Below are 14,717 nucleotides of genomic sequence, written 5' to 3'. Positions count from 1 at the left end.
AACACTGTCTGCACCAACTTTGTTGCATCTCCAGCAGAAGAGGAATGCCTTTTTTATACTTCCGCATATTTTCATCAGGTTTTAAATGTTCTTGCTATTCTTCCAAATGTATTTGCTATTTTGAAATGCTGCTGCTAATATTATTGTTCTATTATTTTGCCATTTTAGTTCCTTGAGCTGCTGCTGCTGCTGCTATCGTTCCATTATTTTACCATTTTTTAAAATTATATTTATTGAAAAATTTCATGTAACAACAAACCAAAAGAAAAAAAGGGGAGAAAAACAAGAAGTGCACAAGAAAAGAAAAAGAAAACCAAAGTTAAGAAGTATATAGATTTTTCCAAGCTTCTTTTTTAACAGATAATTTCATATTGTCTCCTCCTTCTTAAGTGCCCCTTCATTTAGTCCTCCTCTTTCTTAGTCTACAAATCCATAAATCAATTCATTTTTTCTTCTTTTAGCAAAAAGCCTGCATAAGGCTTCTAAACTTTCAAAGACAGTTTTTCTTGTTTGTTCTCTGACCCAATTACTCAGTTTTGACATTTCTGAAATTTTTGGCATTTTCACAATCCATTCTTCCAATGTGGGTATTTCATTATTCCCCTTTCATCTATTATTTTACCAATTTAGGGCAATGCATTTGAGGCACTGTGTTTTATCTTTATTTTATTCTATTGGTTTAGTATATTGCAGGCCACCTGGCAAACTTGGTTTTAAAAGGTGTCATAAAACTAAAACAAACACAAATAGTTTCTTTGCTCAGAGATGATTCATCTCTTAGAAAAAGGTTTATGTTGCAGATGATAGAATATATTCTAAGAATATGTTATAAAATCATGAAGAATCTGTTGATAAATGAATGTTTTGAGCTAATCAAGCTGACTTGAATTGATTGAGGTTGCAATTCTAAACACTTTTCCTGCCAACTAACAAACGCTGCCAATTTAAATAAGGGCATTTCCCTAAAATACACTATTGATATTATCTCAGCACTTAAGGTGACTTTGCCTTGTTCGTTCTCAGAAGTACTTTCCATAATCCTAAAGTGGCTTCAGATACTAAGCACAGGTAGTTCTCAACTTATAACCAATCGAAGTTACAAAGGCCCTGAAAAAAGTGACTTACACCCTTTTTCACACAACCATTGCAGCATCCCCCATGGTTGTGTGGTCAAAACTGAGCTGTGTGGCAGCTGGTTCATATTTATAGCGGTCACGGTCGCAGTGTCCCGGGGTCATGTGATTACCTTTTGCGGCCTTCTGACAAGCAAAGTCAATGAGGGAAGCCGCGATTGACTCACCTGCGGCGAGAAAAGTCGTAAAACGGGGACAAAACTGATTTAACAACTGTCTTGCTTAGCAACAGAAATGTTGGGCTCAGTTGTGATTGTAACTCAAAAGACTGGCTGTACTAACAACATTCAGGCTTTGGGGCTGCCTCTTCTTCCCTAAGAGCAGTGGTTCTCAACCTGTGGGTCGGGACCCCATTTGGGGTCGATCGACCATTTCACGGGGGTCGCCAAGCAAGGCTGTCCGCCATTTTTTCCCCCTTTTCCGGCGGGTGCCTTACCTCCCTTGGGCTGGGCCAGCTGGTGGTCGGCCTGCTCCGTCTCTGCCGCTTGCCAGCTACGCCTCGGCCGGCGCAGGGGGCGGANGGATCGGATTTGCACAGGCAGGGGCAGAGAGCTGCGAGTGGGAGCGTGCCCCCCCAGATGTTGCGCCCGGTGCGGCCGGCCCCCCCTGCACCCCCCACGCTACGCCTCTGGTCCTCGACTTACGACCGGTTTAGTCCTCGACTTACGACCGGTTTAGTCCTCGACTTACGACCGGTTTAGTCCTCGACTTACGACCAGTTGGGGTCGCGGCATTAAAAAGGTTGAGAACCACTGCCTAAGAGGTACTGTAAATGCAAAATCTGCTTATAGTTTTGTTTTTTGTTTTTTATGTTAGCATCAGATATTTTTATTGACCTGCTCCCAGGCTGGAAGCATTTGGGCATTATATTCGCGAGGGCACCAGGGGGCTGTAAAGGCTCTCTTGCTCTGCCAAGCGCGAAGGCCTGGCTTGGAGGAAAAACGTTAACGTCAGACGTCAGTGTCAATGCTTGAAAGCGCTTTTCCGAGGAGAGAGCCCAGCTCTGTGCCTCCCATCTGAAAGGCAGCCTCAAGCTGACATCCTGTTGCTGCCCGAAAGGGCCGGCAAATGAGTCAGATCTTTCTCTCGGTGACTTTCCGAGGGGGGCGGGCTTAATGCGGGGCATGGAATTCAGGTGCCCGGCGGAGCCTCGCCAGAAAGAGGCAAGAGTGGCCCGCTTCCTTCAGCCAGCAGCAGCAGAAGGGCAAGGGGGGGAAAAAAAAAAAACCCCGCTCCGCGCCATGGGGAGCCACGAGCAGCACCGCCGGACGCCTCAAAGCCCCCGCGGCCCCCACGTAAGCCAGATCTCGGGAGAGCCTTTTGTCTCGGCAACTGCGGGCGGGGGAAGAGGCTGGGCTGGACGAGAGAGCCGGGCGAAGGCAAGCGTCGCCCACGGGTGGGCTGTGGTGGCGCGGGGTCGCTTGCTCGTTTCTAGCCCCTCCGCTAACCGGGGCTGGCTGGCTGGCTGGCTGGCTAGATGGGGGGGGGGGGGCGGAGAGAGAGAGACACTCGTCCTGAACTCCATCTCCCCATCCCGAGCCAGTTAAGGAATACGGGGAGCCCTCCTATAATGCAAGCCTACAATGCAAGCAAAACCAGAGGTCGGTTTTCCCTTCCGCCCAACGAGGGAGCGATGTGATGATGCCCGAGGGCGAAGGAGTGCTGCTGTCGCGCCTAGCCGGGTCTGGGCTGGAGAAAGGCAAGCTTGGAAGGAGGAAGCTCGTCCCCATCCTTAGGCGAGGTGGCTCCTCTGACGGGATTTTCCCTCTTCCCCCCCCCGAAGAAGAGAATTGCTTTCTGGTTTTGATCAGCAGCCCCCTTCATCTTTGACAGGCGGTGCAAGGGGGGGGGGGGACGGGGGTGGTGGAGAGGGTTGAACACTAGGGAAGAGCCAAGCCCTGGCAATTGTCTGCTTAAAGTTCAAGGATGCTTATCGCAGGATCCCCGCGACTTCCACCCAGGCGCTGTCCCCACGTGTTTTTTTTAACTCCGGTGTCGCTACCGCTTAGATTTTTCCTTGGCCACCCTAGCCAATCCTCTCCTCCGGTCCATCTCTCTCGTGTCAAAACTAGGGCTTAGCTGGAAAGATTGACAGTGCTTCCTAATTTGAGGAAGGAAGGAAGGAAGGAAGGAAGGAAGGAAGGAAGGAAGGAAGGAAGGAAGGAAGGAAGGAAGGAAGGAAGGAAGGAATTTTCTATAGAAATAATTTAATACCCGCCCCTAAAAACATTATTGGAGTCTGATTATATTTATTTGTATGTTCAAACTTGGGAAGGAGAATGTTTTGGAGGTGGGAACTTGTTGAAGTATTACATTCATGCTTCGTTTGTTTGTTTGTTTGTTTGTTTGTTTGTTTTGTATACCACTGATCTTGCTATCAAGTGACTCTGGGCATCTTACAACATGCTTTTACTTCTGCTCAAGAATTTTACCTCTGGTCAAGAATAATACGTGTCGTATCTACTTTATCTTACTTAATTGACCTGGAAGAACCTCTGTTCCCCAAATCTGCACAGTTCTAGAGCTTTCAGTATAGTGGAGGGAAAACCCAGCTTACCAGATGTTGCTGAACTACAACAACTGGTCGTGCTGTTGCGGCCTCTGGGAATTGCACTTCAGCAGAATCCAGAGAGCTGCAATAAGTTTGAAGGAATAGATTTCCCCATTTGTTCCCCTCCTGCTCCCCATCCCCATGTATTCACCTGAAAAAGCTACTAAGATATATAGCAGCCTGATCACTGAGAGGAAGTGTAACACTGGGGCATCTAAAAAAGTAAAAAATGCATACTTTTTAATAAATATTGTTTATTTAAAATAAGCAAAATTTCCACGATTATGACAAAAAAGTAGACAGGGTTTGCATCTTGCAAGCACCACTGGGAATTCAAGATACATCCCACTGCATCCATAGGTATGAATTAGGCTAACTTACTTAATGGTCCAAGTCCACCAGATGGAATTTCAAGGACATCAGGCTCTTCCAGCATTTACACATGTGAAAATTTCTTCATCCATTTCCCCATCATTTAATAAAGATGTTTCCAAGAAACACTGATTCATCTCCTTGTTCTAATTTTTTTTTTCACTTATGAATATACCATATAATTGTTCATTCCATTTGTCTTCTTCAGTGAAACTGCCCTAGCCTTTGATACATTAATTTCCAAATCCATAATCTTCATTCTGTTGTACCATCTATGTGAACGTCTCAGTCATTCAGGTCTTGAACCAATAGCATACAAAAGTATAGGTACATTCACATCCCCAGTGAACATATATCCCTGACATTACTAAAAATGTTCCTTACAGAAATCTATTGAAGAACCAAGGAGAATCTCATTCTTACTCCCTGCTCTGTAGAGTCTTTTGCTTATCATTCTGTTTGTTCTTTCATATGTTTTATTTCCAGGATATACCCCAGGTCTGTAACCATATTAAACAACCATATTAAACAACCATATTATGCAACTTTCAATTACAGTCACATAAAACATCATCTAACTCAACATTGTCCATTCAGTTTATCATATGCTTTCTCTAAAAATCAACAGTTGACAATACAATTTATCAGATTAACACAGGTCTCAATGACATGCTGTGTCAAGTCTGCTAACATTGGATGTTCTTGCTTGCCATATGTGAAGAAGCAAACATGTTTTATTTAGCCTACATATCACTTCTAGAATTAAAGCAGACGATACTAGCCTAGTAGGTGGGAAAGTATGCCAGCTAATCATAACAATATCTCAGCATAGCACAGCCAAGGTCAGCGTAACAGGAGAAATAGGGAGGGAGCAATTCACACTTCAAACTAATTGGAGCATATGATTGATGACTGTAAAATGAAGGAGTGAGTTATGCGTTGTTACAGGTGCTTGGGGGTGGGAGGTTCAGTTTTTGGCTTTTTATTGTTCGTGCCGAAGCTATGTAGCAAAATAAAGGATTCTTTAAGGTAAATAAGCCTCAAAGTTCTTTGAAAAGCTACTTCTTTTCGGAACCATGTCATCCTGGTCTGCACACCTTGCATCCAGCATAAAGCCACACCACATTTTCCAAATTTTGCTCACCATTACTTCTTGTATATTTTCAGTCAAAATGCTGCTAAAATTTCCATGAATACTTTAAAAAAGGGGGGATAGGGAGAGATTTATATGATCTGAAAAGAAACCAGTGTTTGGGGCACCTTCAAGGAGGGATGAGATGATGGACATGATCAAGTCTTCCATTTTTCCATGTTTTTGCATTATCTCTTGCTATCTTGTGTTTTTATAAGATAAGGCAAGCAGCAGTCTTTCAATAATCAAACACAGATGCAGTTTTTACACAAACAGTATGTAAGCTAGACATTCTTCCTAAATAAACTACATTCATATTTTAATAGTTGTTTAGTTTTGCCACCTACATCTGCAGCCTTACTATTTTTCAACATTGTCACATAATTTATTACCTTCCTTGCCCTCAATCTTTCTTGAACATCAAGATAGCATTAATTTCAGTTTCAGCCTTTCACACATTGCTATCATTCTGAAATAGAAATCTCTGAAATACTTCTTCCAGCACCCCTTTACTTGAATTTCATTCTAAATAATTTTATCATGGGAGAGATTCTTTGTTTAGCCTTTTCCACCCTCTTGCAAAACCACTTTTCATTCTCATTAAAACAGTTCTGCATTTTATTATCAGCCTTTTCTAAACTTAACCTTTCCTTGCTGTCTTTGATTGCATTTCTACAGTAATATTCTCTCTCTCTTTCACACACACACACACACACAGACACACACCACAAAAGCCTATTGTTGTTGTCGTCATCCTAATCATCTTTATCTTTGTGTCCTTCATTGATTCTCTCAATATTTTATCAAAAACAACCTCATTAGTTACACTTGATTCATTCTTTTTTTCATATGCACACATGAATGCACTGATGTTTATATTCAAAATAACTTTTTTTAATCGATACACACTGAATAAATATTTTTCTAATTCATTCTTGGATCTCTGAGTAATCAGTCACTTTTTCTTTGCAGTGCTCATTCCAGCCATCCATTCATGTCATCCCCAGAATTATATTTTCACTTGGATCCAATTATTATGATCCATTTTGTGCAATTTTAATCAAAACTCATTCCTGTTTTTTCTGCTGTTAACCATATATTGCAACATGCAGAAACATGTGACCAACTTATAAATCCCTACTTTCATATGCATTCACAATACCCAAGATGACATCAATTCATTCTTTCAACATACATTTAGCTATTTCATTCATAATTAAACCTACACCTTTATTTTCCTGTGTCATCTATTTATCATTTCCATTAGCCCCCACAAACCCTTTGGATAGTGAGATGGGTGGCATATATATTTAATAAATAAATCAAAAGATCAAGACTATCTTCTTCAGTTGTTATATCCATTCTCTTAGTTTTTCCATCTTAATCGATTTTCTTTCTTTTCAGTCATTAATTCACGCTTTTTGCCATTTATTCATACATACATTCCAAATCATAATTTTTCTTATGTTATTCTGTCAATAGATGGGCCTTTACAAATTGGTTCTGCTATCCATCATGGCTTTGGTGAATTTGGATTTTCACCTAATACATTTTAGCAAGATAGTGGAAAAAGTAAACTAAGTTATCAGCTTTATATATATATATCTGTTTCCATATGCAGATTTTCTGCAGCAAAAGAACTGTACGTACCTATATATTTTTTGTACATTTCAATCAATGTACTACAAATCTAATTAAATGTAATCAAAGCTCCCTTTTATCCATGCATGCTTCATGCTCATCTATGTAAGCCAGCATCTCCAACCTAATGTCTAGTATAATATTTTTTGCATTCCCCGATTAAGAGATATCCACAGTGCACTGACACAGAGTCAGGATAGGCTATTTAGGGTTCCTGAGATTAATTAGCTCTGCTTACAGTTCCTTATCTGAAGTACAATCTGGATAGCATTTATTAAATTTCAGGCTCACTTTACTCTGAAGTATCCTTTAATTGGGCTCAGAGGACCATATCAGAAATGTATGATTATTTATGCATATATATTTGTCAACAGGGTAAGTTTACGGTGTTAACATTGTAAAATATGGTATTCTGTCCTGTCTCTCTTTCTCTTAGTCAGGAAAGGACATCATCAAAGAAAAGAAGAGAAACAAGGAGAGGGAGAGAAGATTCACTAAAACAAAACAAAAAAATAGAATGAAATGTTATTAGGACATAGAGCCATGGTGGCGCAGTGCTTAGAAGGCAGTATTGTAAGCTAATTCTGCCAACTGCCAGCAGTTCGATTCTCATCAGCTCAAGGCTGACTCAGCCTTCCATCCTTCTGAGGTTGATAAAATGAAGACCCAGATTGTTGGGGGCAATATGCTGACTCTGCAATCCGCTTAGAGAGGGCTGTAGATACTGTACTGTGAAGCAGTATATAAGTCTAAGTGCTATTGCATGTTTGTGTGGAACCCAGATTTCCCTATGAGGCGTATACATCAGGAGTCAACAACCAAAGCTATGATTGCTTAGTTAGGTTTTTAGCTAGGAGTTTTTAACCTTTTCCTAAAATTTTTGAGGGAGAGGATTTGCTTCTAGATTTTGGCACCGCAGCCTTGATAGTATCATGGCTGAGAAGCAACAGCAAACATTTTTGGAGGGCCACATAGAATTACCGGACTGGCCATTTCTGATTAGAGAGAATGGAGTATCAGCAGTTAGTTTAATCTAGTTAAATTAAAGTAACTATTCATTCATCTTTACTTCCTTGGTATGGAAGAAGTTTAAAACAAATTACTGAATAGGGTTGGAACAATCAGGCTAGTGCGGAATTATATGAGAATGTGGCTGATGTAGAGATCAAGGACAAGTGAGTTGTACAATGTGGGCATATTGATATGTATTCAGGAGCATAGCTCAGCTGTTACAGTTCAGTCTTACAGATAAATCATAGGAAGCTCCACTGATTTGTTTTGGAACAGGGATTTAAGCTGGCCATGAAGAAAATTAATTTCATGCCCAAGGCTTGAAGTTCACAAAGAGGGGAAAAAATATGGATTACTTTGAGAATTTGCTAAGTAGAAGATATAGGATGGTCATGTCTCTCTTGAAAAATAATTGAATAATCATTATTATGCTTTATAGATCTTACAATGCAATTCTAAGTGCAACCAAATCATCGCTGAATAGGATTGCATTGCTTCTCCTCGGAGACAGAGAAGGATAGGGTGAAATACAGACGCTGCTGGTTCCCAAATTGTATTATTTCCTATCTTGGCTTCTTCACTGGAGTCTTTCACCAAAAACAGTGATGGACAGTCATCACTGCAATTAAATTTCAGCCCAGCAATCAGACTAATCTTTCTTACATCGTAAATAGTCAAACCTTTGTACAAAACATAGAGCTCCTTCCCTCTTTAACCCCCCCTTGTTCCTCTTGCTTTGACTGGCAAATCTTTCTTTCCATCCTTTAGGTCCATTTAACTACTTGAAGCTGTCGTGCTGGATTGCTTACAGGCCATTAAGCACATCAGATGTTTAGATATACACCTAAGGAGGGCCTGCAAGTGCACAAATCAGTAATGCTAAATGTATTCTGTACACTAGTCAAGACACCATTAATGGCTACACTATGATCCAATGCTTTCTGATAAGAAGGTGCAACATTTTTACAAGCAACACAGTATTGCACAGGTAATCCTCGACTTATGGTCACAATTGAGCCCAAAATTTCTACCACTAAGTGAGAAAATTTACAACTTTTCTTGTCACATTTGTTAAGTGAATCACTGCCGTTGTTAAATTAGTAATACAGTCATTGAGCAAATCTGGCTTTCCCCATTGACTTCGCTTGTCAGAAGGTGTCAAAAGATAATCACATGACCCTAGGAAACTACAAACGGTCATAAATGTGAATCAGTTCCCTAGCATCTGAATTTTGATCACATGACCACGGGGATGCTGCAATGGTCATAAGTGTGAAAAATGGTCATAGGTCACTTTTTTCAATGCTGTTGTAACTTCGAATGGTCACTAAATGAACTGTTGTAAGTTGAGGACTACCTATATTGTCTCTGCTTTTATTACTACTCTTTAGATCAGACATGTCAAACACAAGGCCCGGGGCCCGGATGCAGCCTGCGAAGTGGTTTCATGTGGCCCACAAAGCCATTCTGGAAACAGTGAGGGAATGGCCCCCTCTGCCTTGGCCCTGGCCCTGGCCCAGGCCAGCCGGGAGCCAATGTACAATTTTGTGGTGACCATCTATGCTGAAACACATTCAGTCTTAGCTCCACAAGGCCATCTGGAAACAGCGAGGAACCAGCCCCTGCCGCATTGGCCCCGCCCCCTGGGTGCATGCTGGGGAGGTGTCACCCTTTGTGAGGAATGAAGAAATGCACCATCGCCTGGAAGTGGCCAGCAAATGGCCCTCGCCTACTTCACATATCTGGCTTGATGGGCTCTGGCTTGATCTGGCTTGTTTCAGCAGGCAGTGAGGCGAACGATGTAAAGCTGGCCATACCCACCCAATAGGCCATACCTACTCCATCCACGCCCACCCAGTAGGCTGCACCCACCCTGGCCACACACCCCCGCCCCCCCAAGGGTAACCGCAATGCTGATGCGGCCCTCAATGAAATTGAGTTTGACTGCTTTAGATTGTTTAGGGAGTTGTGACTAATATTTACTGTGAATGCTTTGGATTAAAAGTGTGAGTGTTTGGTTAATGCTTGCCAGCTAGGAAAATGAATGGTAGAGTGGTAGAAATGCCAGTGTTATAATTGTATGTACATCTTTGAGGCACAGATACGGTATCACGCTAAGCTAAAATGTGTTGACTTTGCTTGGGGTTTAATCTGAAACCTCACTGTGATTTGTGATTAATTTAATAAATGATGGTTTTGTTTGTTGTATGAACCGGCCTCGGTAAGTAAAGATTTGCGAACATAGATTTTTAAGGATTCAGACTTTGAAGAATGTGACAGTTTGAATGACTTTTGAGAAAGAAAATAAAAGAAAATCAGTCTATCTTAAGTTATTTTCTCTGCAATAGAAATAACTTCTAAAATCTCAGTACACAGAAGTTTTCTTTAGTGTTTCCTCATTTGTGAATGCAAAGCATTCTGCTCACACTGAGAAGTATTTTTTCTTTAATTAATGTGGTTCATTCTGGTCCTAATGAGACCAAATTAAGCTCTAACAACAGCTGCCTTTGTTTCAGCTGTAGGTATCAAATTCTTTGGTATTTTAACACAGATACAAATTAAAGGCAACGTTAAAATGAAAATTGGCAATTCTTGTTGTAGGATAACTATATCACATGTGGTAATACAAGCAAAATGCTGTGCCCCTACAAATTGTTGTTTGAATTATTTGTAACACTATTTGCAACACTGTAGTGGGATGGTACAGACATACTGGTGGCTTCAGTGCTCTTAATTGGTTAAAAATCAGATCTAGGGGTGTTGTATTGTATTATTTATATATATCAGTATCATCCCAGGGGAAGCATCCTTTGTGTATTTTTTTGATATGTACACAACTTTCTTTCCGTGATCATGTTTAAAGGAAAGGCGTGCAGAAGGCAGGTTTCCCATCAATTATTAGCTGATCCTCCTGAGACATAAAGCCATTTTTTCCTTCTGTCCTTGGAGGAAAGTAATAAAGAGCATTGATTAAACCCTAATAGAGGGTGTCATACAAAGCTGCTGAAGATGTATGAACATAGTTGTGTAATTCCCCCCTAATTATAAGTTGTAGAATACTTGCTGAAGTGGTTTATTAGGAACAACCTTGTAAAAGACTGTAGTGTATATTTTTACATTCAAACATGGCAGGTATAATTGTATGTGAAAAAGACCTTGGGAGACTGGGCAAAGAGAGGCAGACAAGAGGCAGCATAGTCTGCAGCTAGATAGTGGATGAGGCAATAGACTCAGAAGAGACTCTCCCTAGTTTCTCAAGCTGTAAAGGTTTTAAATATTCAGTGTAGTTTTACAATAACACAGAACTAACTCATCTGGTTGGGGTTGTAGTTCCTAACTAATGCCTACCATAAGGCCAGCATCAATTTTGCAAGTATCGAAGTATAATTCTCAATCCCCATCTCCTTTACAGCCCAAGTAAATATGCTATGCCAGTGATGGCGAGCCTTTTAGAGACCGAGTGCCCAAACTGCAACCCAAAACTCACTTATGCATCGTTGAGTGTTGGGTGGGTGTGGCCCATTGGCTGGGTGTGGCCAATTGAGTGGGCGTGGCTGCGGTGGTAACGGCAGACTGGGTGGGACTAAAAAGTTCAATCAATCAATTCCAACCTTGCAAGATCTTTTTTTTCTCCGCGAAAGTTGAAATTGACTGATTAATTGAACCTTTTTTTTTGCACACGGCAGCGGAGGCCTAAAGTGAAAAGGTTTTATAAAACCCAGATGAAGGCCTGGGACTGGGACGACAGCGCGCGTGCCCACAGAGAGCGCTCTGAGTGCCGCTTCTGGCACCCATGCCATAGGTTCACCACCACTGTGCTATGCTATCTCTTAAGTATGCTATGTTCCCTTGGCCGCATCTCTCTGCCCAGCCTTCCAAGGTCTTTCTCACATGCCATCTCGCCAGGTTAATAAGGAAAAATTGAGGGTCCTTTCCTCACTACTGACTCGAAGTGCTCTCCACCAATGGCATAACATTTGCTGCCTTCATCATCAACCCTGTCCTGCTTTTTTGGGGGGGGGGTGTAACTTTTTGAATGGAAGTGGGAGATGGGCTGGCAATGTGTGTGGAGAGGGGCTTATAGAAAATCAGGATTCAATGTTTGGAGATTGACCACTATGAGACTTAGATCGTAAAAATCTAGAGATCTGACCCCAGACTTGTTTTGCTCTTGATGTAAAGCATATGATGAATAAGAGGAAGCATCATCAACACTGCAATACTGAGACACTATTGTAGAACATACAAAGGGAGTTTTATTGCTTTTATTGCACTGATATTATTCATAAATGTATAATACACAAAGAGGGAATTAAATAAGGCACCAATTCCAGAGTTACAGAAAACATTAGGAATAGAAGTGCTTTATATCTCATAAGGCATTACATTGCGATTCATTAAAAAGTTGTGTAGGAAAAAGAGGGGGGAGGGGAAATTACCTATAAGCCTACCATTTGCTCCCTATTTCTTTACCAGATTAAAAAATATTGAGCAACATTATAACTGAGTTCACATTATGGCTTATTCAATGTACAAGGTCCACCTATGTACCTATATATACACAAATTGTTTTAGTATCATAGAAAAAACCATGACATGTTTTCTGAAATTGAGCTGTTATTCAAATTTATACTTGTGTTACATTTATTTTAGGAAATTGTATTATCAGTAAAAGTTTCAAGACGCCAGGTGCCTTTCCTCTTTCTGTATGATGAACCTCATTTTGCAGAATACACATCTAAGATTATTACATTACTTGGCAATACTACAGTACATTTACTAGTCTATGGATTAAATATTTCTCGTGCCAGTTTTTTTTCTGAAACTGGAACAAAGTAAATTCTATTTTGTTTTCTTAAATTGTCTTTACAATTTAAAGATTGAAACACTATGTAATTTAAAATTCATTCATATAATCTGAGAGAAAGTAGAGAAGAAAGAAAAATGTATTATCTATCAGCATATTAATTGTATATGTAATGAATAGATTTTTTAAATCCTCACTCAGAAAAAAAACAGTTGCATTGTATGTTAGTAAAAGTTAATAACATTCTCATAGGATATACTACATATTTTTCTCGCCATGAAATGTAGAAACTTGAAAAAATAAGGTAGAAGATTAAATGTCCCTCTCCAACAGACATAAGTTCTTTGTCCAACTATCAATGATCTCCTTTCTATGAATGCATTTAGTAGAAAATGCAAAACCATCAGAACATCACATGCAAATCTCTCGATATATTAGAAGCTGGTTTTACGCAAAATATGTTATTTTTAGCCTGATTTTAAAGATTCCTAAACAACCTGTCTTGTTGGGTCATTGTTTCAGAAATATTTCCTTACCTAAACAGAGAAAAAGAATGACCAATGGCAAAAAAATATTGGAAATGGGAATGCCTTCCAACTTCCTGCTAGCTGACTGTCCTCTTGTAGTCAATGATGGGACAGTTTACCTCAGACCTGGGCATTTTATGGTCTGTGGGCCACATCCAGCCTGTGGGCAGTTTCATCTCGTGGTATTGGCAGACTCGGCAGTGGGGGGGGGCGAGGCATCTGCACTGTTAGGGGTAGGGTGTCAGTGGCGGGGGTGGGGCACAAGAGTCCCTTGTTTCTCATGTTTGATTCCCACCCACAGTCTACCTGGCCTCCAGAGGGCTATAAAGGGGATCTACCTGATCTCCAGGGTCAAAGGAGAGATTGGCTTATCTGGTCTCCAGAAGACCAGGGTGAGATTAGTCTATTGAAACTCTGGTCGGCAATGTAGCAGTGTAGCAGCACTGAAGCAACCACAAATTTGCCAAATTTCAATCCCATGGGTATCCTAGATTTTGGACACATTCTGTTGACTAGCTCATTTTAGGTACTTTGGTTCAAAAATGGTTACCCCATGATACACTCTGTCACCTAAACATGAGAGTTTTACTAGTATTTACTATATTCAATGTGTCATTTTCACATGTGATTGTATTCTTAGACAATTGTATGTCTGCTTACTTGGAAATAAGTCTCTGGATTCAAAAGGACTTTGAATTCAGAGGCTTATTTGACATTTTGAGAATGTGAGAAGATTTCAAATCCAGCTTTCCTTCTGCTGTAACCATTTTGGCGCTAGTAAGGTATATTCTTGGCTAAACATGGGCCAGGAATCTTTCTTTTCTAAGGACCAAATTGGGATGGCTGACATTTACTGTAATATATCAATACTACTATTGCTTATCTCCAGTAATTATGAGCAAGTAAGAGAGAGAAAAGCAGGGAGATTTGAGGTCTAACAGAGATTATGATAATGAAGTCAAGTATTTTTTTAAAAAAAGAATAAATTCCACAGCTCATTATTATGTTATTATTTTCACAGGCTAATTAATGTCTAGATATCTCTGTGAAGGAATCTATAGCCCTCCAAATATAGTAGAATAACTCCTAGCATCCCTATTCATAACCTATACAAGAATATGGTAACTCTAGTACAAGACAGTAGAAATCACCAGTATTTTAGTTAATTATTTTGCCTTCCTTCAAAAAATGATGATACAAAGACTGGGGTTCTTTTTTATGTTGTTGTTGTGCCTTCAAGTCAGTTTTTGACTCCTGATGACTGACAGAACTAGAACCTGCAATTTCCTTGGAAAGATTTTTGGAATTGGGTTGCTCTTGCCTCCTTCTTAGAGAGGGAGGGACTGGCCCAAGGTCACCCAGTTGGCTTTGTGCCAAAGACAGGACTAGAACTCATATTCTCCCAGTTTCTAGCCTGGCACCTTTAACCATTACACCAAACTGGCTTATATAGAGAAATTAGCAAGTGAAAATTATATATTCGTAACTACCGTTGCACTGCAAGCAATGATTCAATTGCTCCGAATATAGCATAAAATAGAAT

The 14,717-nt window shown here is 40.4% G+C and overlaps 1 protein-coding gene across 1 annotated transcript in view; it reads left to right on the top strand.

Moving 5' to 3' along the window:
- Nucleotides 1–2,365: 2,365 nt before the first annotated feature.
- Nucleotides 2,366–14,717, top strand: part of GNE (glucosamine (UDP-N-acetyl)-2-epimerase/N-acetylmannosamine kinase) — a 45,258-nt gene continuing 32,906 nt past the window's right edge. The window contains exon 1 of the mRNA XM_015822263.2: nucleotides 2,366–2,428. Coding sequence (XP_015677749.1) covers nucleotides 2,375–2,428 — 54 coding nt within the window. The 5' untranslated portion in view covers nucleotides 2,366–2,374. The remainder of the gene's footprint in view (nucleotides 2,429–14,717) is intronic.

The sequence above is a fragment of the Protobothrops mucrosquamatus genome, unplaced genomic scaffold, assembly GCF_001527695.2.
Source record: "Protobothrops mucrosquamatus isolate PMUCROS unplaced genomic scaffold, P.Mucros_1.0 scaffold1511, whole genome shotgun sequence".
Lineage (NCBI taxonomy): Eukaryota > Metazoa > Chordata > Lepidosauria > Squamata > Viperidae > Protobothrops > Protobothrops mucrosquamatus.
Note: the sequence above shows the minus strand (reverse complement) of the source record. Positions and strands in the feature narration are given on the sequence as shown.